This window comes from Chiloscyllium punctatum, chromosome 1 (genome assembly GCF_047496795.1).
Source record: "Chiloscyllium punctatum isolate Juve2018m chromosome 1, sChiPun1.3, whole genome shotgun sequence".
NCBI lineage: Eukaryota > Metazoa > Chordata > Chondrichthyes > Orectolobiformes > Hemiscylliidae > Chiloscyllium > Chiloscyllium punctatum.
Genome location: NC_092739.1, coordinates 168,696,268 through 168,722,922, shown reverse-complemented (window position 1 = coordinate 168,722,922; position 26,655 = coordinate 168,696,268). Strand labels below are relative to the sequence as shown.

At 50.9% G+C, this 26,655-nt stretch overlaps 1 protein-coding gene across 5 annotated transcripts in view; it reads right to left on the bottom strand.

Moving 5' to 3' along the window:
* Positions 1 to 26,655, bottom strand: part of LOC140481781 (rho-related BTB domain-containing protein 1-like) — a 742,286-nt gene that overhangs the window by 544,530 nt on the left and 171,101 nt on the right. For 4 of the 5 annotated variants that reach the window (XM_072578316.1, XM_072578319.1, XM_072578321.1 and 1 more), the window contains one exon: positions 25,852 to 25,959. In XM_072578316.1, the coding sequence (XP_072434417.1) occupies positions 25,852 to 25,959 (108 nt within the window). Of the gene's footprint in view, positions 1 to 7,333; positions 7,435 to 25,851; positions 25,960 to 26,655 lie in introns of those variants that run through there. The other variant, XM_072578389.1, reaches the window with a different exon arrangement.

The following is a 26,655-nucleotide window of genomic DNA, read 5'->3' as shown; positions in this document are numbered from 1 at the left end:
TTACAACAGGATCTAGACCAGATGGGCCAATGGGCTGAGAAGTGACAGAGGGAGTTTAATTCAGATAAATGCGAGGTGCTGCATTTTGGGAAAGCAAATGTTAGCAGGACTTATACACTTAATGGTAAGGTCCTAGGGAGTGTTGCTGAACAAAGAGACCTTGGAGTGCAGGTTCATAGCTCCTTGAAAGTGGAGTCGCAGGTAGATAGGATAGTGAAGAAGGCGTTTGGGATGCTTTCCTTTATTGGTCAGAGTATTGAGTACAGGAGTTGGGAGGTCATGTTGCAGCTGTACAGAACATTGGTTAGGCCACTGTTGGAATATTGCGTGCAATTCTGGTCTCCTTTCTATCAGAAAGATGTTGTGAAACTTGAAAGGGTTCAGAAACAATTTACAAGGATGTTGCCAGGGTTGGAGGATCTGAGCTACAGGGAGAGGCTGAACAGGCTGGGGCTGTTTTCCCTGGAGCGTCGGAGGCTGAGGGGTGACCTTATAGAGGTTTACAAAATAATGAGGGGCATAGATAGGATAAATAGACAAAGTCTTTTCCCTGGGGTGGGGAGTCCAGAACTAGAGGGCATAGGTTTAGGGTGAGAGGGGAAAGATATAAAAGAGACCGAAGGGACAACTTTTTCACACAGAGGGTGGTATGTGTATGGAATGAGCTGCCAGAGAATGTGGTGGAGGCTGGTACAATTGCAACATTTAAGAGGCATTTGGATGGGTATATGAATAGGAAGGGCTTGGAGGGATATGGGCCGGGTGCTGGCAGGTGGGACTAGATTGGGTTGGGATATTTGGTCAGCATGGACAGGTTGGACCGAAGGGTCTGTTTCCAGGCTGTCCATCTCTATGACTCTATTCGAGACGGAATTGACGTTCACAAGGAAGAGGTGTAGGCAATTCTGGAAAGTGTGAAAATAGGTAAGTCCCCTGGGCTAGATGGGATTTATCCCAGGATTCTCAGAGCCAGGGAGGAGATTGCAAAGCCTTTAGATTTGAACATTATGTTGTCACTGTCAACAGGAATGGTGCCAGAAGACTGGAGGGTAGGCATATATTGTCCCCTTATTCAAGAAGGGGAGTAGAGACAACCCTGGTAATTATAGATCAGTGAGCCTTACTTTGGTTTAGGTAACGTGTTGGAAAAGGTTATAAGTGATAGGATTTATAATCATCCAGAAAGGAATAAGTTGATTCAGGGATAGACACACAGTTTTGTGAAGGGTAGGTCGTGCCTCACAAACCTTATTGAGTTCTTTGAGAAGGTGACCAAACAGGTAGATGAGAGTAAACCGGTTAATTTGGTGTATATGGATTTCAGCAAGGCGTTCGATAAAGGTTCCCCACAGTAGGCTACTGTACAAAATAAGAAGTTCGGGATCGAGGGTGATTTAGCGGTTTGGATCAGTAATTGGCGAGCTGAAAAAAGACAGAGGGTGGTGGTTGATGGGAAATGTTCATCCTGGAGTCCACTTACTAGTGGGGTACCGCAAGGATCTGTTTTGGGGTCCAATGCTGTTTGTCATTTTTATTAATGACCTGGATGAGGGCGTAGAGGGTGGGTTAGTAAATTTGCTGATAAGATTAAGGTCGGTGGATGTGGATAGTGCTGAAGGATGTTGCAGGTTACAGAGGGACATAGATAAGCTGCAGAGTTGGGCTGAGAGATGACAAATGGACTCAGAGGTTGCAAATTGAGTTTAATGTGGAAAGGTGTGAGGTGATTCACTTTGGAAGGAGCAACAGGAATAAAGAGTATTGGGCCAATGGTAAGATCCCTGGTCGTGTCGATGAGCAGAAAGATGCCTGTCTTTTACCAGGACCTGATCACTGTCTGGAACATGGTCGAATCGCGTCGCGCCTACCCTCCGGCTGGAGTAGCGGCTGTCATCAGGGAGCCGTTGCTCAGGAATCCGCACCTCCGTACTCGCGGGTTCGAGTGGCTGTCGGAGGGGAGGGCCGTGGCGGCGAGGGCGACCAGGGTCGGGGACGTGCTGGGTGCCGGGGGCCTGGGCTGGACGCTGCCGCAGGACATAGCGAGCAGGGCAGCGGTAGACGTCCGGTACGTGGCCACCGCCATCCGACGCCTTAAAACGGCGGTGCTCGGACCCGACGTAGTGCACCAGTTGGAGGACGCTCAGGTGTGCGGTGGGATCCCGTCCACGCTCACCCCGGCCCGGACGGAATTTCACATTGGCCCCAAGGTCCCGTACTTCCCGCGGGAGCCTGTGCCCCACAACCTGAGCCGCCTCCGGAATTTTAATTTTGTTGCTTTCAGGGACATAAAAAGGAAGGCCCTGTATCGACTGCTGCTGCACACCGTCCACCTCTTCTCCCTCATCCACCGTCCGGACACGCCTTGGCGTGCCCATTTGCCACGGGGCGGTGGAGATCCCCAGTGGAGGGCTCTCTACGCGGGAGTCCTCCCCCTTTCCCTCAGGGATCTGGGGTGGAGGGTGCTGCACGCAGCAGTCCCCTGGAACCGCAGATTGCGGTGGTTCACGGACTCCCAGCCCAACTGCTTGTTCTGTGGCGCTGTGGAGTCCGTGGACCATGTATATATTGGGTGTGGGCGTTTGCACTCCCTTTTTGATTTTCTCAGAAACCTCCTCCTGTTTCTGGCTGCACTTCAGTCCCACGCTCCTGATCTTCGGGCACCCGGTACGGAGGAGGGAGGGCAGGTCCGAAGACCTCCTCGTGGGTCTGCTCCTGGGCCTGGCCAAACTGGCCATCAACAGGTCCAGGCAGCGGGCCGTGGAGGGTGTCGTTAGGGCCGACTGCCTGCCCCTCTTCCGGGGTTACGTTAGAGCCCGGGTGTCCTTGGAGAAGGAGCACGCGGTGTCCACCAACACCCTGGAGTTGTTCAGGGAGAGGTGGGCGCCGCAGGGAGTGGAGTGCATCATTTCTCCCTCCAACTCTATTTTGATTTAGTCCCTACCCTCCCCTTCACTGTTTTGATCACACAGCATTGCCCTGTGGTTTGAAGGGCAGTGCTTGTCAATGGCCACTCGGGTGTTTTCCTATCTTCCTGGTGGTGGCAATCGAATAAAGATTCGCGCACCTTGTGTTTCTCACTGTGTCTCACACCTGCATGTGCACACCATGGGTGCTGGGGAAAAAAATAAGTACTACTGCAGTTAGGCGGGAGTGTGGGGGGTTTAAAAAAAGAGAGAAAAGAGAAAAAAAGAAAAAAATGTGCAGAAAGATCTGTGTGTCCAGGTACATAGATCCCTGGAAGTTCCCACCCAGGTTGAAAGGGTTGCTAAGAAGCTGTATGTTGTGTTAGCTTTTATTAATAGAGGGATCGAGTTCCGGAACCATGAGGTTATGCTGCAGCTGAACAAAACTCTGGTACGGCCGCACTTGGAGTATTGTGTACAGTTCAGGTCACCACATTATAAGAAGGATGTGGAAGCTTTGGAAAGGGTGCAGAGGAGATTTACTAGGATGTTACATGTTATGGAGGGAAGGTCTTATGAGGAAAGGCTGAGGGACTTGAGGCTGTTTTCGTTAGAGAGAAGAAGGTTGAGAGGTGACTTAATAGAGACATATAAGATAATCAGGGGGTTAGATAGGGTGGTCACTGATAGGCTTTTTCCTCAGATGGTGATGGTTAGCATGAGGGGACATAGCTTTATATTGAGGGGTGATAGATATCGGACAGATATTGGAGGCAGTTTCTTTACTCAGAGAGTAGTAAGGGTATGGAATGTACTGCTTGCAACGGTAGTTGAGTCACCAACATGAAGGGCATTTAAATGGCCATTGGATAGATGTGTGGATGAGAATGGAATAGTGTAGGATAGATAGGCTTCACAGGTTGGTGCAACATCGAGGGCAAGGGGCCTGTACATCTCTCTGTTCTATGATTGGATTTTTGAAGAGGTATAGATTAGAATCCCTACAGTATGGAAACAAGTCCTTCAGCCCAACAAGTCCACACCACACCCATCCCCCTACCATATATTTACCCCTAACCAATGCACCTAACATTATGCACAATTTAGCATGGCCAATTCACCCTGACCTGCACATCTTTGGACTGTGGGAGGAAACCGGAGCACCCGGAGGAAACCCACGCAGACACGGGGAGAACGTGTAAACTCCACACAGTCAGTCACCTGAGGCGGGAATTGAACCCGGATCTCTGGCGCTGTGAGGCAGCAGTGCTAACCACTGTGCCACCGTGTCATCCTACACATATTCCACGTAGACTTCAGCAACACTTTTTAAGAATAAAAAACAAAGAACTGTACTGCACGGGAACAGGGCACTCGGCACACCAAGCTGGCACCAATACATGAGGCCATTCTAAACTCACAACCACTCTAATTCTAGAGTGAATTATACAGTGAACAGAAGAGCCTTGGGAAAAGTTGATGAGCAGAGAGATCTGGGAGTGCAGGTCCATTGTACCCTGAAGGTTGCTGCACAGGTGGATAGAGTGGTCAAGAAGGCATATGGTATGCTTGCCTTTATCAAACAGGTATTGAGTATAAGAGCTGGCAGGTCATGTTAAAATTATACAAGACATTGGTGCGGTCACATTTAGAATACTGTGTACAGTTCTGGTCACCACGTTACCAAAAGGATGTGGATGCTTTGGGGAGGGTGCAGAGAAGGTTTACGAGGGTGTTGCCTGGTATGGAAGGTGCTAGCTATGAAGAGAGGTTGAGTAGGTTAGGATTGTTTTCATTAGAAAAAAGGAGATTGAGGGGGGACCTGATTGAGGCCTACAAATTCATGAAGGGTATAGACCGGGTGGATAGAGATAAGCTTTTTCCCAGGGTGAAGGATTCCATAACGAGAGGTCATGCTTTCAAGGTGAGAGGTGGAAAGTTTAAGGGGGATACACGCGGCAAGTACTTCACACAGAGGGTGGTGGGTGTTTGGAACACGTTGCCAGCAGAGGTGGTAGAGGCAGGCACGGGAGATTCATTTAAGATGTGTCTGGACAGATACATGAGTAAGTGGGGAGCAGAGGGATACAGATGGTTAGGGATTGGGTGACAGGTTTAGACAGTACATTTGGATCGGCTCAGGCTTGGAGGGTCGAAGGGCCTGTTCCTGGGCTGAAAATTTTCTTTGTTCTTTGTTCTTCGTATACTTGCCTCCTGCATTAGACCTTCCAAAATGCATCATCTCACATTTGTCTGGATTAACCTCCATCTGCCATTTCTCTGCCCCATGTCTCCAGCCTGTCTATATGCTGCTGTGTCCTCTGACAACCCGCCTCACTATCCACAGCTCCCCCAATCATCGTGTCATCCACAAACTTACTCATCAGACCACCTACATACTCCCTCAAATCATTTATACATGTTACAAACAGGGGGTCCCAGTACTGATCCCTGTGGGCCACCACTAGTTACAGATCTCCAGTCAGAAAAGCACTCTTCCCTCGCTGGTCTCTCTTCTATGACGAAGCCGTCCTCCCAGCTCACCCCAGATCCCATGGGACTTCACCTTTCATATCAGCCTGCCATGAGGGACCTTGTCAAAGACTTTGCTAAACTCTATATAGACAACATCTACTGCTCTGTCTTCACCAATCACCTTTATCACTTTCTCAAAAACTCAATCAAATTTGTCAGGTCCTGCATGCAAGACTGAAAGCAAAGATTAATAACTTTTAGGATCCAAGAACATTTGGCAAGGTGGATCAAGAATTAGCTGAGAGGGCAGACACAGAGATTTCAGGAAGATATAGACTGGCCAATCAATGGTCAATGGATTTCAATCCAGATAAATCTGAGGTGATGTACTCGGTAGGAAATAAACAAGATAAAGGAATGCACGCTGATTGGTAGGACCCTGGAAAGCACACAGCGTCAGGGGGAGCTTGGGGTCGCTTCAGGTATCAGAAGCTGGATAAAGTGGTCAAGGGGGCCTCTATTCAGTGAGGCATTGAGTTGGAGACAGGGAGGTGATGCTGGAACTGTATTAACTATTGGCTAGGCCACAGGGAGAGTACCGCGTGTAGGTCTGGAATCCACATTCTAGGGGGAGAAGGAGCAGAGGAGATTGACCAGGATGTTTCCTGGTCTGGAGAGTTTCAGGGATGGAGAGACCAGGAGATTGGACAGTCTGTGGCTGTTCTCCTTTGAGTACAGCAGATTGAGGGGGGGTGGGGGGACATGACTGAGATGGATAAAATGGTGAGCGGGCAGAGACAGGAAGGTCGTTGTTCCCCTTGATGGGGGGGGGGGGAGGGGGGTCAGGGAGCAGAGGGGCCTGGATTGAAGGGAAGGGAAGGGACTGAAGGTTCAGGGAGATGTGACGTTTCTCACCCAGACAGTGGTGGGAATCTGGAATCACTGCCTGGGAAGGAGGGACAGGGTCACATTAAAGAAGGATTTAGATGGGCATTTGTGATGCGAAGGCAATCAGGCTATGGGCTAAGAGCTGGACAACAGGATGAGAATAGTTAGATAGTTGTTTTTGTCAAGGTACAGACTCAATGGGCTGAATGGTCTCCATCTGTGCTGTTGAACTCTGTGACTCTTTGCTGTGGTTCAGGAAGGCAGCTGACCCCACCTTCTCAAGGGCAATTAGGGATGGGTAATAAATGCTGGACCAAGTCAGCAATACCCATGTCCCAGTGTCCAACAAAAAATGGGCATGTTATATCACTAGAAAACTCTGAAAGTCACATCACAAATGGACACTGTTCACGATTTGTACAGTTTGAAGTCAGCAAGGATTGAGGTGGCGCCTGTGTTAATGTTTGTGTCTGAGGGACAAAGGGTGAAAGGTTGTTTTAAATAGCTGTTTCAGACTGCTGTCAAGAATACAATACTGCTACCCAGGGGTTGTATTCAGGATATCTGCTCCCTCTGATATATACTGATGACCTCAACCAGAATGAACAGGCACAGTTTCAAAGGTGGTTTATTGGTCAGAATGATGAAATGCAGTTAAAGATCGAGTGAGATAGCAATAAACCTGAGTAAGAGAGAACCCACTTCATGTGATTATACAGTCATGGCAGAGTAAAAGCAACTGAATTCAATCAGGAAAGAAACATTAACAACAATACTGGATCAAATCTTCACCAGAAAGGAGGGGCACACATCTTTGACAGTCTTTATGTTTGTTCCTTTCACCAGACAAAGTTCAAGGGAAATGTAAGAGTTGGTTTTGAAATTCGGAACGTTTCTGAGAGAACACAGTAAAATGGCACCTTCCTGTGCTGTGTAGAAACCAATCAGAAGCTAATTCAGAAAGAGCCAGGAGATTAGGGCAGCTTTCGTACACAGATATGGGAGAGCAGCGCTGCCTGTCTCAGTGTTGGCCTGGCTATGGGAGAGTGTGACTGAATGCAGTTACTTCACCTGTCATTGTAATAGGAGGACAGCAGACTCTGTATCTCTGCTGCTACTGCACTATCCTGGAGAAGCAGACCCTGGCCTGAGGAAGCAGGAGAAGAGACTGCACAGCAACCGGCAAACAGGTAAAAAACAACAACAGAGAAAGAGACAGAAAAACACATCAGAAACAGAGCAGAATTCGACTGACAGGTCTTAACAAAATCACAAAATCATCTTCATTCATTCAGTGTCACAGCAGAAGGGCCAGGATTCACTGACAAGTGTCACCCTCACTCCCCTCCGTCACTCACACTCCCCTCCGTCACCCACACTCCCCTCCGTCACTCACACTCCCCTCCGTCACCCTCACTCCCCTCCGTCACTCACACTCCCCTCCGTCACTCACACTCCCCTCCGTCACCCACACTCCCCTCCGTCACTCACACTCCCCTCCGTCACTCACACTCCCCTCCGTCACCCACACTCCCCTCCGTCATCTCACACTCACACCCCCCTCCGTCATCTCACACTCACACTCCCCTCCGTCACTCACACTCCCCTCCGTCATCTCACACTCCCCTCCGTCATCTCACACTCCCCTCCGTCATCTCACACTCACACCCCCCTCCGTCATCTCACACTCACACCCCCCTCCGTCATCTCTCACTCACACTCCCCTCCGTCACTCACACTCCCCTCCGTCACTCACACTCCCCTCCGTCACTCACACACTCACACCACCCGTCATCACACTCCCCTCCGTCACTCACACTCCCCTCCGTCACCCTCACTCCCCTCCGTCACTCACACTCCCCTCCGTCACTCACACTCCCCTCCGTCACTCACACTCCCCTCCGTCACCCTCACTCCCCTCCGTCACCCTCACTCCCCTCCGTCACCCTCACTCCCCTCCGTCACTCACACTCCCCTCCGTCACTCACACTCCCCTCCGTCACTCACACCCTCACACCCCCTCCGTCATCACACCCTCACAGCCCCCTCCGTCATCACACACTCACACCCCCCTCCGTCATCACACACTCACACCCCCCTCCGTCATCACACACTCACACTCCCCTCCGTCACCCTCACTCCCCTCCGTCACTCACACTCCCCTCCGTCACCCTCACTCCCCTCCGTCACTCACACTCCCCTCCGTCACTCACACTGCCCTCCGTCACTCACACTGCCCTCCGTCACCCACACTCCCCTCCGTCACTCACACTCCCCTCCGTCACTCACACTCCCCTCCGTCACTCACACCCCCCTCCGTCACTCACACCCCCCTCCGTCATCTCACACTCTCACCCCCCTCCGTCATCTCACACTCACACTCCCCTCCGTCTCTCACACTCACCCTCCGTCACTCACACTCCCCTCCGTCACTCACACTCCCCTCCGTCACTCACACTCCCCTCCGTCACCCACACTCCCCTCCGTCACTCACACTCCCCTCCGTCACTCACACCCCCCTCCGTCACTCACACCCCCCTCCGTCACTCACACCCCCCTCCGTCATCTCACACTCTCACCCCCCTCCGTCATCTCACACTCTCACCCCCCTCCGTCATCTCACACTCTCACCCCCCTCCGTCATCTCACACTCACACCCCCCTCCGTCATCTCACACTCACACCCCCCTCCGTCATCACACACTCACACCCCCCTCCGTCATCACACACTCACACCCCCCTCCGTCATCTCACACTCACACCCCCCTCCGTCATCTCACACTCACACCCCCCTCCGTCATCTCACACTCACACCCCCCTCCGTCATCTCACACTCACACCCCCCTCCGTCATCTCACACTCACACCCCCCTCCGTCATCTCACACTCACACCCCCCTCCGTCATCTCACACTCACCCCCCTCCGTCATCTCACACTTACACCCCCCTCCGTCATCTCACACTTACACCCCCCTCCGTCATCTCACACTTACACCCCCCTCCGTCATCTCACACTTACACCCCCCTCCGTCATCTCACACTCACACCCCTCAGTCATCTCACACTCACACCCCCCTCCGTCATCTCACACTCACCCCCCTCCGTCATCTCACACTCACACCCCCCTCCGTCATCACACACTCACACCCCCCCGTCATCACACACTCACACCCCCCTCCGTCATCTCACACTCACACCCCCCTCCGTCATCTCACACTCACACCCCCCTCCGTCATCTCACACTCACCCCCCTCCGTCATCTCACACTCACACCCCCCTCCATCATCTCACACTCACACCCCCCTCCATCATCACACACTCACCCCCCCATCATCCCCCCGTCATCACACACTCACCCCCCTCCATCATCACACACTCACCCCCCCATCATCCCCCCGTCATCACACACTCACCCCCCTCCGTCATCACACACTCACCCCCCCATCATCACACACTCACCCCCCCGTCATCCCATGCTCACACCCCCCTCCGTCATGTCACTCTCACACCCCCCTCTGTCATCTCACTCTCACATTCCCCTTCTCACACACCTGTGGTCACCCTCTCACACACTCTCCCACATCCACCCCCTGAAAAACACATTATCCCACCTCACACTTTTGCGTGTCCTCTCACTCTCATGTTCTACTTACACACTCTTGTGTTCTCTCTCTCACAGTATCATGTTCGCCCTCTCACTCTCATGTTCACCCCTTCACACATTGAAGTTTCCCCTCTCACACTCTTGCATTCACCCGCTCACACTCTCACACATCCGTGTCTCTCCTCTCACACACTCGCAGTCACACTCTCGTACTTTCACATTCCCCTGCTCACACACTCACGTTCACTCCCTCTCACATTCACACCCTCACACCCTCTCACGTTCACACCCTCACACACTCTCACATTCACATCCTCACACACTCTCACATTCACACCCTCACACACTCTCACGTTCACTCCCTCTCACATTCACACCCTCACACCCTCTCACGTTCACACCCTCACACACTCTCACATTCACATCCTCACACACACTCACATTCACACCCTCACACACTCTCACGTTCACTCCCTCTCACATTCACACCCTCACACTCTCACGTTCACTCCCTCTCACATTCCCCTGCTCACACTCTCACGTTCACTCCCTCTCACATTCACACCCTCACACTCTCACGTTCACACCCTCTCACACACTCACGTTCCTCCCACACACTCACGTTCACTCCCTCTCACATTCACACCCTCACACACTCTCACGTTCACTCCCTCTCACATTCACACCCTCACACACTCTCACGTTCACTCCCTCTCACGTTCACTCCCTCTCACATTCACACCCTCACACCCTCTCACACACTCGCGTTCCTCCCACACACTCACGTTCACTCCCTCTCACATTCACACCCTCACACTCCCCTCCGTCACCCACACTCCCCTCCGTCACTCACACACTCACACCCCCCGTCATCACACTGCCCTCCGTCACTCACACTCCCCTCCGTCACTCACACTCCCCTCCGTCACTCACACTCCCCTCCGTCACTCACACCCCCCTCCGTCATCTCACACTCACACCCCCCTCCGTCATCTCACACTCACACCCCCCTCCGTCATCTCACACTCACACTCCCCTCCGTCACTCACACTCCCCTCCGTCACTCACACTCCCCTCCGTCATCTCACACTCCCCTCCGTCATCTCACACTCACACCCCCCTCCGTCATCTCACACTCACACCCCCCTCCGTCATCTCTCACTCACACTCCCCTCCGTCACTCACACTCCCCTCCGTCACTCACACTCCCCTCCGTCACTCACACACTCACACCACCCGTCATCACACTCCCCTCCGTCACTCACACTCCCCTCCGTCACCCTCACTCCCCTCCGTCACTCACACTCCCCTCCGTCACTCACACTCCCCTCCGTCACTCACACTCCCCTCCGTCACCCACACTCCCCTCCGTCACCCACACTCCCCTCCGTCACCCACACTCCCCTCCGTCACTCACACTCCCCTCCGTCACTCACACCCTCACACCCCCTCCGTCATCACACCCTCACACCCCCCTCCGTCATCACACACTCACACCCCCCTCCGTCATCACACACTCACACTCCCCTCCGTCATCACACACTCACACTCCCCTCCGTCACCCTCACTCCCCTCCGTCACTCACACTCCCCTCCGTCACCCTCACTCCCCTCCGTCACTCACACTCCCCTCCGTCACTCACACTCCCCTCCGTCACTCACACTCCCCTCCGTCACTCACACTCCCCTCCGTCACTCACACACTCACACCCCCCCCGTCATCACACTGCCCTCCGTCACTCACACTCCCCTCCGTCACCCACACTCCCCTCCGTCACTCACACTCCCCTCCGTCACTCACACTCCCCTCCGTCACTCACACCCCCCTCCGTCACTCACACCCCCCTCCGTCATCTCACACTCTCACCCCCCTCCGTCATCTCACACTCTCACCCCCCTCCGTCATCTCACACTCACACTCCCCTCCGTCTCTCACACTCACCCTCCGTCACTCACACTCCCCTCCGTCACTCACACTCCCCTCCGTCACTCACACTCCCCTCCGTCACCCACACTCCCCTCCGTCACTCACACTCCCCTCCGTCACTCACACCCCCCTCCGTCACTCACACCCCCCTCCGTCACTCACACTCACACCCCTCAGTCATCTCACACTCACACCCCCCTCCGTCATCTCACACTCACCCCCCTCCGTCATCTCACACTCACACCCCCCTCCGTCATCACACACTCACACCCCCCCGTCATCACACACTCACACCCCCCTCCGTCATCTCACACTCACACCCCCCTCCGTCATCTCACACTCACACCCCCCTCCGTCATCTCACACTCACCCCCCTCCGTCATCTCACACTCACACCCCCCTCCATCATCTCACACTCACACCCCCCTCCATCATCACACACTCACCCCCCCATCATCCCCCCGTCATCACACACTCACCCCCCTCCGTCATCACACACTCACCCCCCCATCATCACACACTCACCCCCCCGTCATCCCATGCTCACACCCCCCTCCGTCATGTCACTCTCACACCCCCCTCTGTCATCTCACTCTCACATTCCCCTTCTCACACACCTGTGGTCACCCTCTCACACACTCTCCCACATCCACCCCCTGAAAAACACATTATCCCACCTCACACTTTTGCGTGTCCTCTCACTCTCATGTTCTACTTACACACTCTTGTGTTCTCTCTCTCACAGTATCATGTTCGCCCTCTCACTCTCATGTTCACCCCTTCACACATTGAAGTTTCCCCTCTCACACTCTTGCATTCACCCGCTCACACTCTCACACATCCGTGTCTCTCCTCTCACACACTCGCAGTCACACTCTCGTACTTTCACATTCCCCTGCTCACACACTCACGTTCACTCCCTCTCACATTCACACCCTCACACCCTCTCACGTTCACACCCTCACACACTCTCACATTCACATCCTCACACACTCTCACATTCACACCCTCACACACTCTCACGTTCACTCCCTCTCACATTCACACCCTCACACTCTCACGTTCACTCCCTCTCACATTCACACCCTCACACCCTCTCACGTTCACACCCTCACACACTCTCACATTCACATCCTCACACACACTCACATTCACACCCTCACACACTCTCACGTTCACTCCCTCTCACATTCACACCCTCACACTCTCACGTTCACTCCCTCTCACATTCCCCTGCTCACACTCTCACGTTCACTCCCTCTCACATTCCCCTGCTCACACTCTCACGTTCACTCCCTCTCACATTCACACCCTCACACTCTCACGTTCACACCCTCTCACACACTCACGTTCCTCCCACACACTCACGTTCACTCCCTCTCACATTCACACCCTCACACACTCTCACGTTCACTCCCTCTCACATTCACACCCTCACACACTCTCACGTTCACTCCCTCTCACGTTCACTCCCTCTCACATTCACACCCTCACACCCTCTCACACACTCGCGTTCCTCCCACACACTCACGTTCACTCCCTCTCACATTCACACCCTCACACTCTCACGTTCACTCCCTCTCACATTCCCCTGCTCACACTCTCACATTCACACCCTCACACATTCACACCCTCACACACTCACACCCTCACATTCACTCCCTCTCACATTCACTCCCTCACACTCTCATGTTCACACCCTCTCACACACTCGCGTTCCTCCCACACACTCACGTTCACTCCCTCACATTCACACCCTCACACACTCACGTTCACACCCTCTCACGTTCACACCCTCTCACACACTCTCACATTCACTCCCTCTCACATTCACACCCTCACACTCTCACGTTCACTCCCTCTCACATTCCCCTGCTCACACTCTCACATTCACACCCTCTCACATTCACACCCTCACACACTCACACCCTCACATTCACTCCCTCTCACATTCACTCCCTCTCACATTCACTCCCTCTCACATTCACTCCCTCACACTCTCATGTTCACACCCTCTCACACACTCGCGTTCCTCCCACACACTCACGTTCACTCCCTCACATTCACACCCTCACACACTCACGTTCACACCCTCTCACGTTCACACCCTCTCACACACTCTCACGTTCACACCCTCTCACACACTCTCACGTTCACACCCTCACACTCTCACGTTACCCTTCTCACACATTCACTTTACCCCCAATCTCACTCTCACACTCCCCTTCTCACACTCGGGTATCACTCTTGTAGTATGGGCTGAGGTTAGAAACAGGAGAGGTCATCATGTTGGGAGTTTTCTGTAGGCCTCGGAATAGTCCCAGAGATGTAGAGGAAAGGATAGCAAAGATGATTCTCCATAGGAGTGAGAGAGACAGGGGAGTTGTTATTACGGAGGACTCTAAGTTCCCCAACATTGACTGTGAATACTACAGTTCAAGTACTTTAGATGGGTCAGTTGTTGTCCAATGTATGCATGAGGGTTTCCTGACACAGTATGTAGACAGGCCTACAAGGGATGAGGGCACTATGGGTTTGGTACGGGGTAATGAACCAGGCCAGGTGTACAGTTAGTGATAGTGACCACAATTCTGTTAAGTTTACTTTAGCGATGGAAACGGGCAGGTATATACTGCAGGGAAGAGTTATAGCTGGGGGAAAGGCAATTAACGTAGAACATTCCAGCACAGTACAGTCCCTTCGGCCCTCGATGTTGCGCCAACCTGTCATCGCACCTACACTATTCCATGTACGCCCATATGCCTGTCCAATGACGACTTAAATGCACTTAAAGTTGGCGAATCTACTATCGATGCAGGCAAAGCATTCCATACCCTTACTACTCTGAGTAAAGAAACTACCTCTGACATCTGTCCTATATCTATCACCCCTCAATTTAAAGCTATCCCCCTCGTGCTCGCCGTCCCCATACTTGGAAAAAGGATCTCCCTGTCCACCCTATCTAACCCTCTGATTATCTTGTACGTCTCTATTAAGTCACCTCTCAACCTTCTCTCCAATGGCAACAGCCTCAAGTCCCTCAGCCTTTCCTAGTAAGACCTTCCCTCCATACCAGTTAACATCCGAGTAAATCTCCTCTGCACTCTTTCCAAAGTTTCCACATCCTTCTTATAATGTGGTGACCAGAACTGTACACAATACTCCAAGTGCGGCTGTACCAGAGTTTTGTACAGCTGCAGCATAACCTCATGGTTCCAGAACTCGATCCCTCTATTAATAAAAGCTAGAACACTGTATGCCTTCTTAACAACCCTGTCAACCTGGCGATTAAGCAAGATTTAGGATGCATAGGGTGGAGAAGGAAACTGCAGGGGATGGGCACAATTAAAATGTGGAGCTTATTCAAGGAACAGCTACTGCATGTCTTTGATGAGTATGTACCTGTCAGGCAGGGAGGAAGTGGTCGAGCGAGGGAACTGTGGTTTACTAAGGAAGCTGCATCTCTTTCCTAAAGAAGGGCTGATGCCCGAAACGTTGATTCTCCTGCTCCTTGGATGCTGCCTGACCTGCTGCGCTTTTCCAGCAACACATTTCAAGCTGCATCTCTTGTCAAGAGGAAGAAGAAGGTTTATGTTAGGATGAGATGTGAAGGCTCAGTTAGGGCACTTGAGGGTTACAAGTTAGCCAGGAAAGACCTAAAGAGAGAGCTAAGAAGAGCCAGGAGGGGACATGAGAAGTCATTGACAGATAGGATCAAGGAAAACCCTAAAGCTTTCTGTAGGTATATCAGGAATACAAGAATGACTCAAGTAAGGCTAAGGCCATTCACAGACAGTAGTGGGGAGTTGTGCGTGGAGTCAGAGCAGATTGGAGAAGCCCTAAATGAATAACTTTCATTGGTATTCACACTGGAAAAAGACAATGTAGTTGAGGAGAATACTGAGATGCAGGCTACTAGACTACACAGGATTGAGGTTCACAAGGAGGAGCTGTTAGCAATTCTGGAAAGTGTGAAAAGAGGTAAGTCCCCTGGGCTGGATGGGATTTATCCCAGGATTCTCTGGGAAGCCAGGGAAGAGATTGCAAAGCCTTTGGCTTTGATCTTTATGCTGTCATTGTCTACAGGAATAGTGCCAGAAGACTGGAGGTTAGCAAATGTTGTCCCCTTATTCAAGAAGGGCAGTAGAGAAAACCCTGGTAATTATAGGTAAAAACAATGACTGCAGATGCTGGAAACCAGATTCTGGATTAGTGGTGCTGGAAGAGCACAGCAGTTCAGGCAGCATCCGAGGAGCAGGAAAATTGATGTTTCGGGGAAAAGCCCTTTATTCCTGATGAAGGGCTTTTGCCCGAAACGTCGATTTTGCTGCTCCTCGGATGCTGAATGAACTGTTCTGCTCTTCCAGCACCACTAATCCAGAATCCTGGTAATTATAGACCAGTGAGCCTTACTTCAGTTGTGGGTCAAGTGTTGGAAAACGCTATGAGAGGCAGGATTTATAATCATCGAGAAAGGAATTAATTGATTAGGGATAGTCAACACAGTTTTGAGAAGGGTAGGTCGTGCCTCACAAACCTTATTGAGTTCTTTGAGAAGGTGACCAAACAGGTAGATGAGAGTAAACCGGTTAATGTGGTGTATATGGATTTCAGTAAAGTGTTTGGTACGGTTCCCCACGGTAGGCTATTGTAGAAAATACAGAGACATGGGATTCAGGATGGTTTAGCAGTTTGGATCAGTAATTGGCTAGCTGAAAGAAGACATAGGGTGGTGGTTGATGGGAAATGATCATCGTGAAGGGCAGTTACTAGTGGGGTATCGCAAGGATCTGTTTTAGAACATAGAACATAGAACAATACAGCACAGAACAGGCCCTTCGGCCCACGATGTTGTGCCGAACATTTGTCCTAGCTTAAGCACATATCCATGTACCTATCCAATTGCCGCTTAAAGGTCGCCAATGATTCTGACTCTACCACTCCCACGGGCAGCGCATTCCATGCCCCCACCACTCTCTGGGTAAAGAACCCACCCCTGACATCTCCCCTATACCTTCCACCCTTCACCTTAAACTTATGTCCCCTTGTAACACTCTGTTGTACCCGGGGAAAAAGTCTCTGACAATCTACTCTATCTATTCCCCTGATGATCTTATAAACCTCTATCAAGTCACCCCTCATCCTTCGCCGTTCCAACGAGAAAAGGCCGAGAACTCTCAGCCTATCCTCGTACGTCCTATTCTCCATTCCAGGCAACATCCTGGTAAATCTTCTCTGCACCCTCTCCAAAGCTTCCACATCTTTCCTAAAGTGAGGCGACCAGAACTGCACACAGTACTCCAAATGTGGCCTAACCAAAGTCCTGTACAGCTGCAACATCACCTCACGACTCTTGAATTCAATCCCTCTGCTAATGAACGATAATACACCATAGGCCTTCTTACAAACTCTATCCACCTGAGTGGCAACCTTCAAAGATCTATGTACATAGACCCCAAGATCCCTCTGTTCCTCCACCTGACTAAGAACCCTACCATTAACCCTGTATTCCGTATTCTTATTTGTCCTTCCAAAATGGACAACCTCACACATGGCAGGGTTGAACTCCATCTGCCACTCCTCAGCCCAGCTCTGCATCATATCTAAGTCCCTCTGCAGCCGACAACAGCCCTCCTCACTATTGGGGCCACTGCTGTTCGTCATTTTTATAAATGACCTGGATGAGGGTGTAGAGGGTGGGTTCGTAAATTTGCAGACGACACTAAGGTCGGTGGATAGTACCAAAGGATGTTGTAGGTTGCAGAGAGACAGAGATAAGCTGCAGAGCTGGGCTGAGAGGTGGCAAATGGAGTTTAATGTGGACAAGTGTGAGGTGATTCACTTTGGTCGGAGTAACCGGAATGCAAAGTACTGGGCTAATGATAAGATTCTTGGTAGTGTAGATGAGCAGAGAGTTCTCTGTGTCCAGGTACACAGACCCTTGAAAGTTGCCACCCAGGTTGACAGGGTTGTTGAGAAGGCATACAGTGTTCTAGCTTTTATTAATAGAGGGATCGAGTTCTGGAACCATGAGGTTATGCTGCAGGTGTACAAAACTCTGGTACGGCCGCACTTGGAGTATTGTGTACAGTTCTGGTCACCACATTATAAGAAGGATGTGGAAACTTTGGAAAGAGTGCAGAGGAGATTTACTAGGATGTTGCCTGGTATGGAGGGAAAGTCTTACGAGGAAAGGCTGAGGGACTTGAGGCTGTTTCCATTGGAGAGAAGGTTGAGAGGTGACTTAATCGAGACATACAAGACAATCAGAGGGTTAGATAGGGTGGACAGGGAGATCCTTTTTCCAAGTATGGGGACGGTGAGCACGAGGGGACATAGCTTTAAATTGAGGGGTGATAGATATAGGACAGATGTCAGAGGTAGTTTCTTTACTCAGAGAGCAGTAAGGATATGGAATGCACTGCTTGCAACAGGAGTCAACTCACCAAGTTTAAGTACATTTAAGTCGTCATTGGACAAGCATATGGACGTACATGGAATAGTGTAGGTTAGATGGGCTTCAGATTGGTATGACAGGTTGGCACAACATCGAGGGCCGAAGGGCCTGTACTGCGCTATAATGTTCTATGTTCTACTTTCCCCTTCTCACACACTCACATTCCCCACTCTCACACTCACTGTCACCCTCTCTCACTCACATTCCCCCACGCTCACACTCACTGTCACCCTCTTTCACACTCACATTCCCCCACTCTCACACTCGCAACCCCCCACTCTCACACTCGCATCCACCCACTCTCACACTCGCATCCACCCACTCTCACACTCGCATTCCCCCACTCTCACCCTCTCTCACACTCACTGTCACCCACTCTCACATTCACATACCCCACTCACATAATCACATTTCCCCACTTGCAGAATAACATTCCCCCACTCGCACACTCACTGTCACCCTCTCACACTCATATTCCCCCCTCACACACTCGCGTTCACCCCCTCACACACTCGCGTTCACCCCCTCACACACTCGCGTTCCCCCCTCACACACTCGCGTTCCCCCTCTCACACACTCGCGTTCCCCCCTCTCACACACGGGTTCCCCCCTCTCACACACTCGCGTTCCCCCCTCTCACACACTCGCGTTCCCCCCTCTCACACACTCGCGTTCCCCCCTCTCACACACTCGCGTTCCCCCCTCTCACACACTCGCGTTCCCCCCTCTCACACACTCGCGTTCCCCCTCTCACACACTCGCGTTCCCCCCTCACACACTCGCGTTCCCCCCTCACACACTCGCGTTCCTCCCTCACACACTCGCGTTCCCCCCCACACACTCGCGTTCCTCCCCACACACTCGCGTTCCTCCCCACACACTCGTGTTCCCCCCCCACACACAGTCGCGTTCCCCCCTCACACAGTCGCGTTCCCCCCCTCACACATCGTGTTCCCCCCTCACACACTCGCGTTCCCCCCAACACTCGCATTCCCCCACACACAATCTCGCGTTCCCCCTCTCACACACTCGCGTTCCCCCCTCTCTCACTTGCATTCCCCCCTCTCACATTCGCGTTTACCCCCTCTCACGCACGCGTTCCCCCTCTCACACACTCGCGTTCCCCCTCTCACACACTCGCGTTCCCCCCCTCACACACTCGCGTTCTCCCCCCTCACACACTCGCGTTCTCCCCCCTCACACACTCGCGTTCCCCCCCTCACACACTCGCGTTCCCCCCCTCACACACTCGCGTTCCCCCCCTCACACACTCGCGTTCTCCCCCCTCACACACTCGCGTTCTCCCCCCTCACACACACTCGCGTTCCCCCCCTCACACACTCGCGTTCCCCCCCTCACACACTCGCGTTCCCCCCCTCACACACTCGCGTTCCCCCCCCTCACACACACTCGCGTTCCTCCCTCACACACACTCGCGTTCCTCCCTCACACACACTCGTTCCCCCCCCACACAATCGCGTTCACCCCCTCACACACACTCTCGTTCTCCCCCCTCACACACACTCGCGTTCCTCCCTCACACACACTCGCGTTCCTCCCTCACACACACTCGTTCCCCCCCCCACACACTCGCGTTACCCCCCCCACACACTCGCGTTCCCCCCTCACACACTCGCATTCCCCCCTCACACACTCGCATTCCCCCCTCACACACTCGCATTCCCCCCTCACACACTCGCATTCCCCCCTCACACACTCGCATTCCCCCCTCACACACTCGCGTTCCCCCCTCACACACTCGCGTTCCCCCCCTCACACACTCGCGTTCCCCCCCTCACACACTCGCGTTCCCCCCCTCACACACTCGCGTTCCCCCCAACACTCGCATTCCCCCACACACAAACTCGCGTTCCCCCCCCCACACACTCGCGTTCCCCCCTCACACAGTCGCGTTCCCCCCTCACACAGTCGCGTTCCCCCCCTCACACTCGCGTTCCACCCTCACACATCGTGTTCCCCCCCTCACACACTCGCGTTCCTCCCTCACACACTCGCATTCCCCCCTCACACACTCGCATTCCCCCCCTCACACATACTCGCATTCCCCCCTCACACACTCGCATTCCCCCCTCACACATACTCGCATTCCCCCCTCACACACTCGCATTCCCCCCTCACACACTCGCATTCCCCCCTCACACACTCACTGTATTGTGAATGCCCCATTGATCTCAACGTGCCTGAACTGGCTCTTCCAATGAGTGTCATTATTTTGTGCAACCTTTTGGTTTTTTCCATACCCTAGCACTCTATTTCCATCCAGATTATTACCCAGTGCCCTCTTGAATGCCGTATTTCCAGGCAGTGTATTCCAGCCCTTGACAACTCACCCTGAGAATGTTTCTCTGACAGCCGTTTGCCTCAGGAGTTTAAAGCTTCCAATTCTTGTTGCATTCACGAGCAGGAACAGCTTCTCCTGATCTACTCTGTCCAGTTCATACTTTTAACAATCTCTGTCAAATTTCTAGTTCGCCGCCTTCTCTCATCTTCAGATTCCTCCAATCTATCCTCATCCCTGCTGGTTCGCCTTCCTGGAACTATTTGTGTAAATCCTTTCTGCACTCTCTCTCTCTCTCTCTAATACATTCACATCTTTCCTATAATGTGGCACCCAGGACTGTACACAATGCTCCAGCTGATGTCGAACTAGTGTCTTCTACATGGTCAATATCACCTCTGTGCCCTTGGAGACTATGCCCCTATTAATAAGGTTAAGGACACAGTATGGTTCATTAACTGCTCTCTCTCCCTGTCCTGCCACCTTCAATACTCTGTGCATACATACACCCAGCTCACTCTGCTTCTGCTCCCCTACCTTCAGAATTTACCCCTTTGGGACCCTCAAACCACACGGGATCAAAGTTGATTTCATCAGTTTCCTCATTGTCCCTCCCCCACCTTATCCCAGATCCAACCTTCCAATTTGACCTGTCCATCTTCCTTCCCACCTATCCACTCCACCCTCCTCTCCGAGCTATCAACATTACCCCGACCTTTATCTACCTATCGCATTCCCAGCTACCTTCCGGAGCATCCGGAATAAGGTGGGTGAACGAGTAGCATAAGTTGGTACCTGGGACTTTGATGTTGTGGCCATTTCGGAGACATGGATAGAGCAGGGACAGGAATGGTTATTGCAGGTTCTGGGGTTTAGATGTTTCAGTAAGAACAAAGAAGATGGTAAAAGAGGGGGAGATGTGGCATTGTTGGTCAAGGACAGTATTACGATGGCCAAAAGGATGTTTGAGGACTTGTCTATTGAGGTAGTATGGGTTGAGTTTAGAAACAGGAAAGGAGAGGTCACCCTGTTGGGAGTTTTCTTATAGGCCTCCGAATCATCCCAGAGATGTAGAGGAAAGAATAGCAAAGATGATTCTCGATAGGAGTGAAAGAAACAGGCTAGTTGTCATGGGGGACATCAACTTTCCAAATATTGACTGGGAACATTATACTATGAGTACTATAGATGGGTCAGTTTTTGTCCAGTGTGTGCAGGAGGGCTTCCTGACACTGTATGTAGACAGGCCAGCAAGGGGCGAAGCCACATTAGATTTGGTACTGGGTAATGAGCCCGGCCAAGTGTTAGACTTGGAAGTAGGTGAGCACTTTGGTGATAGTGATCACAATTCTGTTATGTTTACTTTAGTGATAGAAAGGGATTGGTGTATACCACTGGGCAAGAGTTAGAGCTGGGGGGAAAGGCAATTACGATGCGATTAGGCAAGATTTAGGAAGTGTAGGATGGGGAAGGAAACTGCAGGGGATGGGCACATTAGAAATGTGGAGCTTATTCAAGGAAAAGCTCCTGTGTGTCCTAGATAAATATGTACCTGTCAGGCAGGGAGGAAGTGGTCAAGTGAGGGGACCATGCTTTACTAAAGACGTTGAATCTCTGATCAAGAGGAAGAAGAAGGTTTATGTTAGGATGAGATGTGAAGGCTCAGTTAGGGCACTTGAGAGTTACAAGTTAGCCAGGAAAGACCTAAAGAGAGAGCTAAGAAGAGCCAGGAGGGGACATGAGAAGTCATTGACAGGATCAAGGAAAACCCTAAAGCTTTCTGTAGGTATATCAGGAATACAAGAATGACTCAAGTAAGGCTAAGGCCATTCACAGACAGTAGTGGGGAGTTGTGCGTGGAGTCAGAGCAGATTGGAGAAGCCCTAAATGAATAACTTTCATTGGTATTCACACTGGAAAAAGACAATGTAGTTGAGGAGAATACTGAGATGCAGGCTACTAGACTACACAGGATTGAGGTTCACAAGGAGGAGGACTGGAGGATAGCAAATGTTGTTCCCATGTTCAAGAAGGGGAGTAGAGACAACCCTGGGGATTATAGACCAGTGAGCGTTACTTCGGTTGTGGGTATTTCACTAAGGCATTTGATAAGGCTCCCCACGGTAGGCTATTGTAGAAAATACAGAGACATGAGTTGAGGGTGATTTAGTGGTTTGGATCAGAAATTGGCTAGCTGAAAAAAGACAGAGGGTGGTGGTTGATGGGAAATGTTCATCCTGGAGCTCAGTTACCAGTGGTGAACCGCAAGGATCTGTTTTGGAGCCACTGCTGTTTGTCATTTTTATAAAGGACCTGGATGAGGGCATAGAAGGATGGGTTAGTAAATTTGCAGATGAGACTAAGGTCGATGGAGTTGTGGGTAGTGTTGAAGGATGTTGTAGGTTACAGAGAGACATGGATAAGCTGCAGAGCTGGGCTGAGAGGTGGCAAATGGTGTCCATAGACCCCTGACAGTTGCCACCCAGGTTAATAGGATTGTTAAGAAGGTGTGTTAGCTTTTATTAATAGACGGATTGAGTTCCGGAACCATGAGGTTATGCTGCAGCTGTACAAAACTCTGGTACGGCCGCATCTGGAGTATTGTGTACTGTTCTGGACATCGCATTATAGGAAGGATGTGGAAGCTTTGGAAAAGGTGTAGAGAATATTTATTAGTGTGTTGCCTGGTATGGAGGGAAGGTCTTATGAGGAAAGGCTGAGGGACTTGAGGCTGTTCTCGTTAGAGAGAAGAAGGTTGAGAAATGACTTAACTAGGACATGCAAGATGATCAGAGGATTAGATAGGGTGGACAGGGAGAGCCTTTTCTCTTGGATGGTGGTGGCCAGCACAAGGAAACATATGTGGCACGCTGGCACAGTGGTTAGCACTGCTGTCTCACAGCGCCAGAGACCCAGGTTTGATTCTAGTTTCAAGCAACTGCCTGTGTGGAGTTTGCACACTCTCCAATGTCTGCGTGGGTTTTCTCTGGATGCTCCGGTTTCCTCCCACAATCCAAAAATGTGCAGGTCAGGTGAATTGGCCATGGGAAATTGCTCATAATGTTCAGGGATGTGTAGGTTAGGCGCATTAGTCAGGGGTAACTATAGTATAACACAGTAGGGGAATGGGTCTGGGTGGGTTACTCTTCGGAGGGTTGGTGTGGACTTGTAGGCTGAAGGTCCTGTTTCCACACTGAAGGGATCCTATGATTCTTTAAATTGAGGGTTGATAGATATCAGACAGATGTCAGAGAGTAGTAGGGGTGTAGATCGCTCTGCCTGGAACAGTAGTAGACTCACCAACTTTAAGGGTATTTAAATGCTCATTGGATGGACATATGGATGAGAATGGAATAGTGTGGGTTAGATAGACTTCAGATTGTTTCCACAGATCAGTACAACAGTACTGTACAGTAATTCCTCCCTTCAAGAAAGGAAATAGGGAAATCCCCGGCAGTTACAGACCAGTCTGTCTCACGTCTGTCGTCTGCAAGGTGTTAGAAAGGATTCTGAGGGATAGGATTTATGACCATCTGGAAGAGCATGGCTTGATTAAATGCAGTCAACACGGCTTTGTGAGGGGCAGGTCATGCCTCACAAACCTTATCGAGTTCTTTGAGGATGTGACTAGAAACGTTGATGAGGGTCGAGCTGTGGATGTGGTGTATTTGGACTTCAGCAAAGCATTTGATAAGGTTCCCCACGGAAGGCTCATTCAGAATGTCAGGAGGAATGGGATTCATGGGAACATAGCTGTCTGGATACAGAATTGGCTGGCCAACAGAAGACAGCGAGTGGTAGTAGAAGGAAAATATTCTGCCTGGAAGTCTGTGGTGAGTGGTGTTTCACAGGGCTCTGTCCTTGGGCCTCTATTGTTTGTAATTTTTATTAATGACTTGGATGAGGGGATTGAAGGATGGATCAGCAAGTGTACAGATGACACAAAGTGTCGTTGACAGTATAGAGGGCTGTTGTAGGCTGCAGCGGGACATTGACAGGATGCAGAGATGGACTGAGAGTTGGCCGATGGAGTTTAACCTGGATAAATGCGAGGTGATGCATTTTGGAAGGTCGAATTTGAAAGCTGAGTACAGGATTAAGGATAGGATTCTTGGTAGTGTGGAGGAACAGAGGGATCTTGGTGTGCAGGTTCATAGATCCCTTAAAATGGCCACCCAAGTGGACAGGGTTGTTAAGAAAGCATATGGTGTTTTGGCTTTCATTAACAGGGGGATTGAGTTTAAGAGTCGTGAGATCTTGTTGCAGCTCTATAAAACTTTGGTTAGACCGCACTTGGAATACTGCATCCAGTTCTGATCGCCCTATTATAGGAAAGATGTGGATGCTTTGGAGAGGGTTCAGAGGAGGTTTACCAGGATGCTGCCTGGACTGGAGGGCTTATCTTATAAGGAAAGGTTGACTGAGCTCGGACTTTTATCATTGGAGAAAAGGAGGAGAAGAGGGGACCTAATTGAGGTATACAAGATAATGAGAGGCATAGATAGAGTCGATAGCCAGAGACTATTTCCCAGGGCAGAAATGACTAACATGAGGGGTCATAGTTTTAAGCTGGTTGGAGGAAAGTATAGAGGGGATGTCAGAGGCAGGTTCTTTGCCCAGAGAGTTGTGAGAGCATGGAATGCGTTGCCAGCAGCAGTTGTGGAGGCAGGGTCATTGGGGACATTTAAGAGACTCCTCGACATACATATGGTCACAGAAATTTGGGGGTGCATACAAGAGGATCAGTGGTCAGCACAACATCGTGGGCTGAAGGGCCTGTTCTGTGCTGTACCATTCTATGTTCTATGTTCTATGTTAAGATCGAGGGCTGAAGAGCCTCTACTGCGTTGTAATGTTCTCTGTTTGCCCCAGCCCCATCCCCTCCTATTTATCCCCTACCATTCCACCCCCCAACACATTCCTGATGAAGAGCATATGCTTGAAACTTTGACTCTCCAGCTCCTCGAATGCTGCCTGACCTGCTGTGCTCTTTCAGCACCACACTTTCTGACATTAGAATTTACCCCCTTATTTTGTGTTGTCTTTCAGTATTATCTCAACCAAAGTGCATCACCTTGTACTTCTCTGCACTGAACCTAATCTGCCCCCATTCCACCCCCCACTTCACCAACTTATCAATGTTCCAAATGACTCGACTCTCTGAAAGATTGCTGAGCTGTTTGATAGCTATTGATAATCATAAACACAAGAAAAGACAGCATTAAATCAAAGCCAATAGCAAAGGGTTAAACTTGAAAACAATTTGCCAAAAATGTTTGAAATAAATTTGAGATTTCATACCCATCTGATGGTATAGTGAGAGTCCTTGCCTTGACATTGTTACTGGTGGTTTCCGTGGAGATACAATATCAATTTTCATTAATTGATCGCAGCATTGTTTCCATGCACCTGAGAAGACAAGAACAGTGAGTCACCCACCTCACAGACAAACATAACCTGAACAAGGGCAGATCAGGAAAGAAAGCACCCAATACTTTAGAGCAAAACCCAAAGTCTGCGATCGTTATCTAACAGCTCAAATAGGAAACAGGGAGAGGGACCAGCGAGGGACCAAGCAAAGATTTCAGAACAACAAAATATAGAAGTCTTCTTATAAGTCTTTACCAGAAAAAATGCTGCGGAGATACTGAATGGACTAAAGAGCTGAAACAGAAGAAAGTCTACAAGTCTCATGTTCACAAAGTACAAACGAGGCCCTGTGGCCCATCAAGACTGTACTACGGTAAATAGGAAAGGTTTTAGATTACTTACAGTGTGAAAACAGGCCCTTCGGCCCAACAAGTCCACACCGACCCGCCGAAGCGTAATCCACCCATTCCCCTACATTTTCCCCTTCACCGAACACTACGGGCAATTTAGCATGGCCAATTCACCTGACCTGCACATCTTTGGACTGTGGGAGGAAACCGGAGCACCCGGAGGAAACCCACGCAGACACAGGGGGAGAAGGTGCACCATGAGAGAGTTGTCTGAGGCAGAAATTGAACCCAGGTCTCTGGCGTTGTGAGGCAGCAGTACTAACCACTGTGCCACCCATAAGTCTACAATAATCTCACTTACCAGCATTTGGCCCATAACATAGAA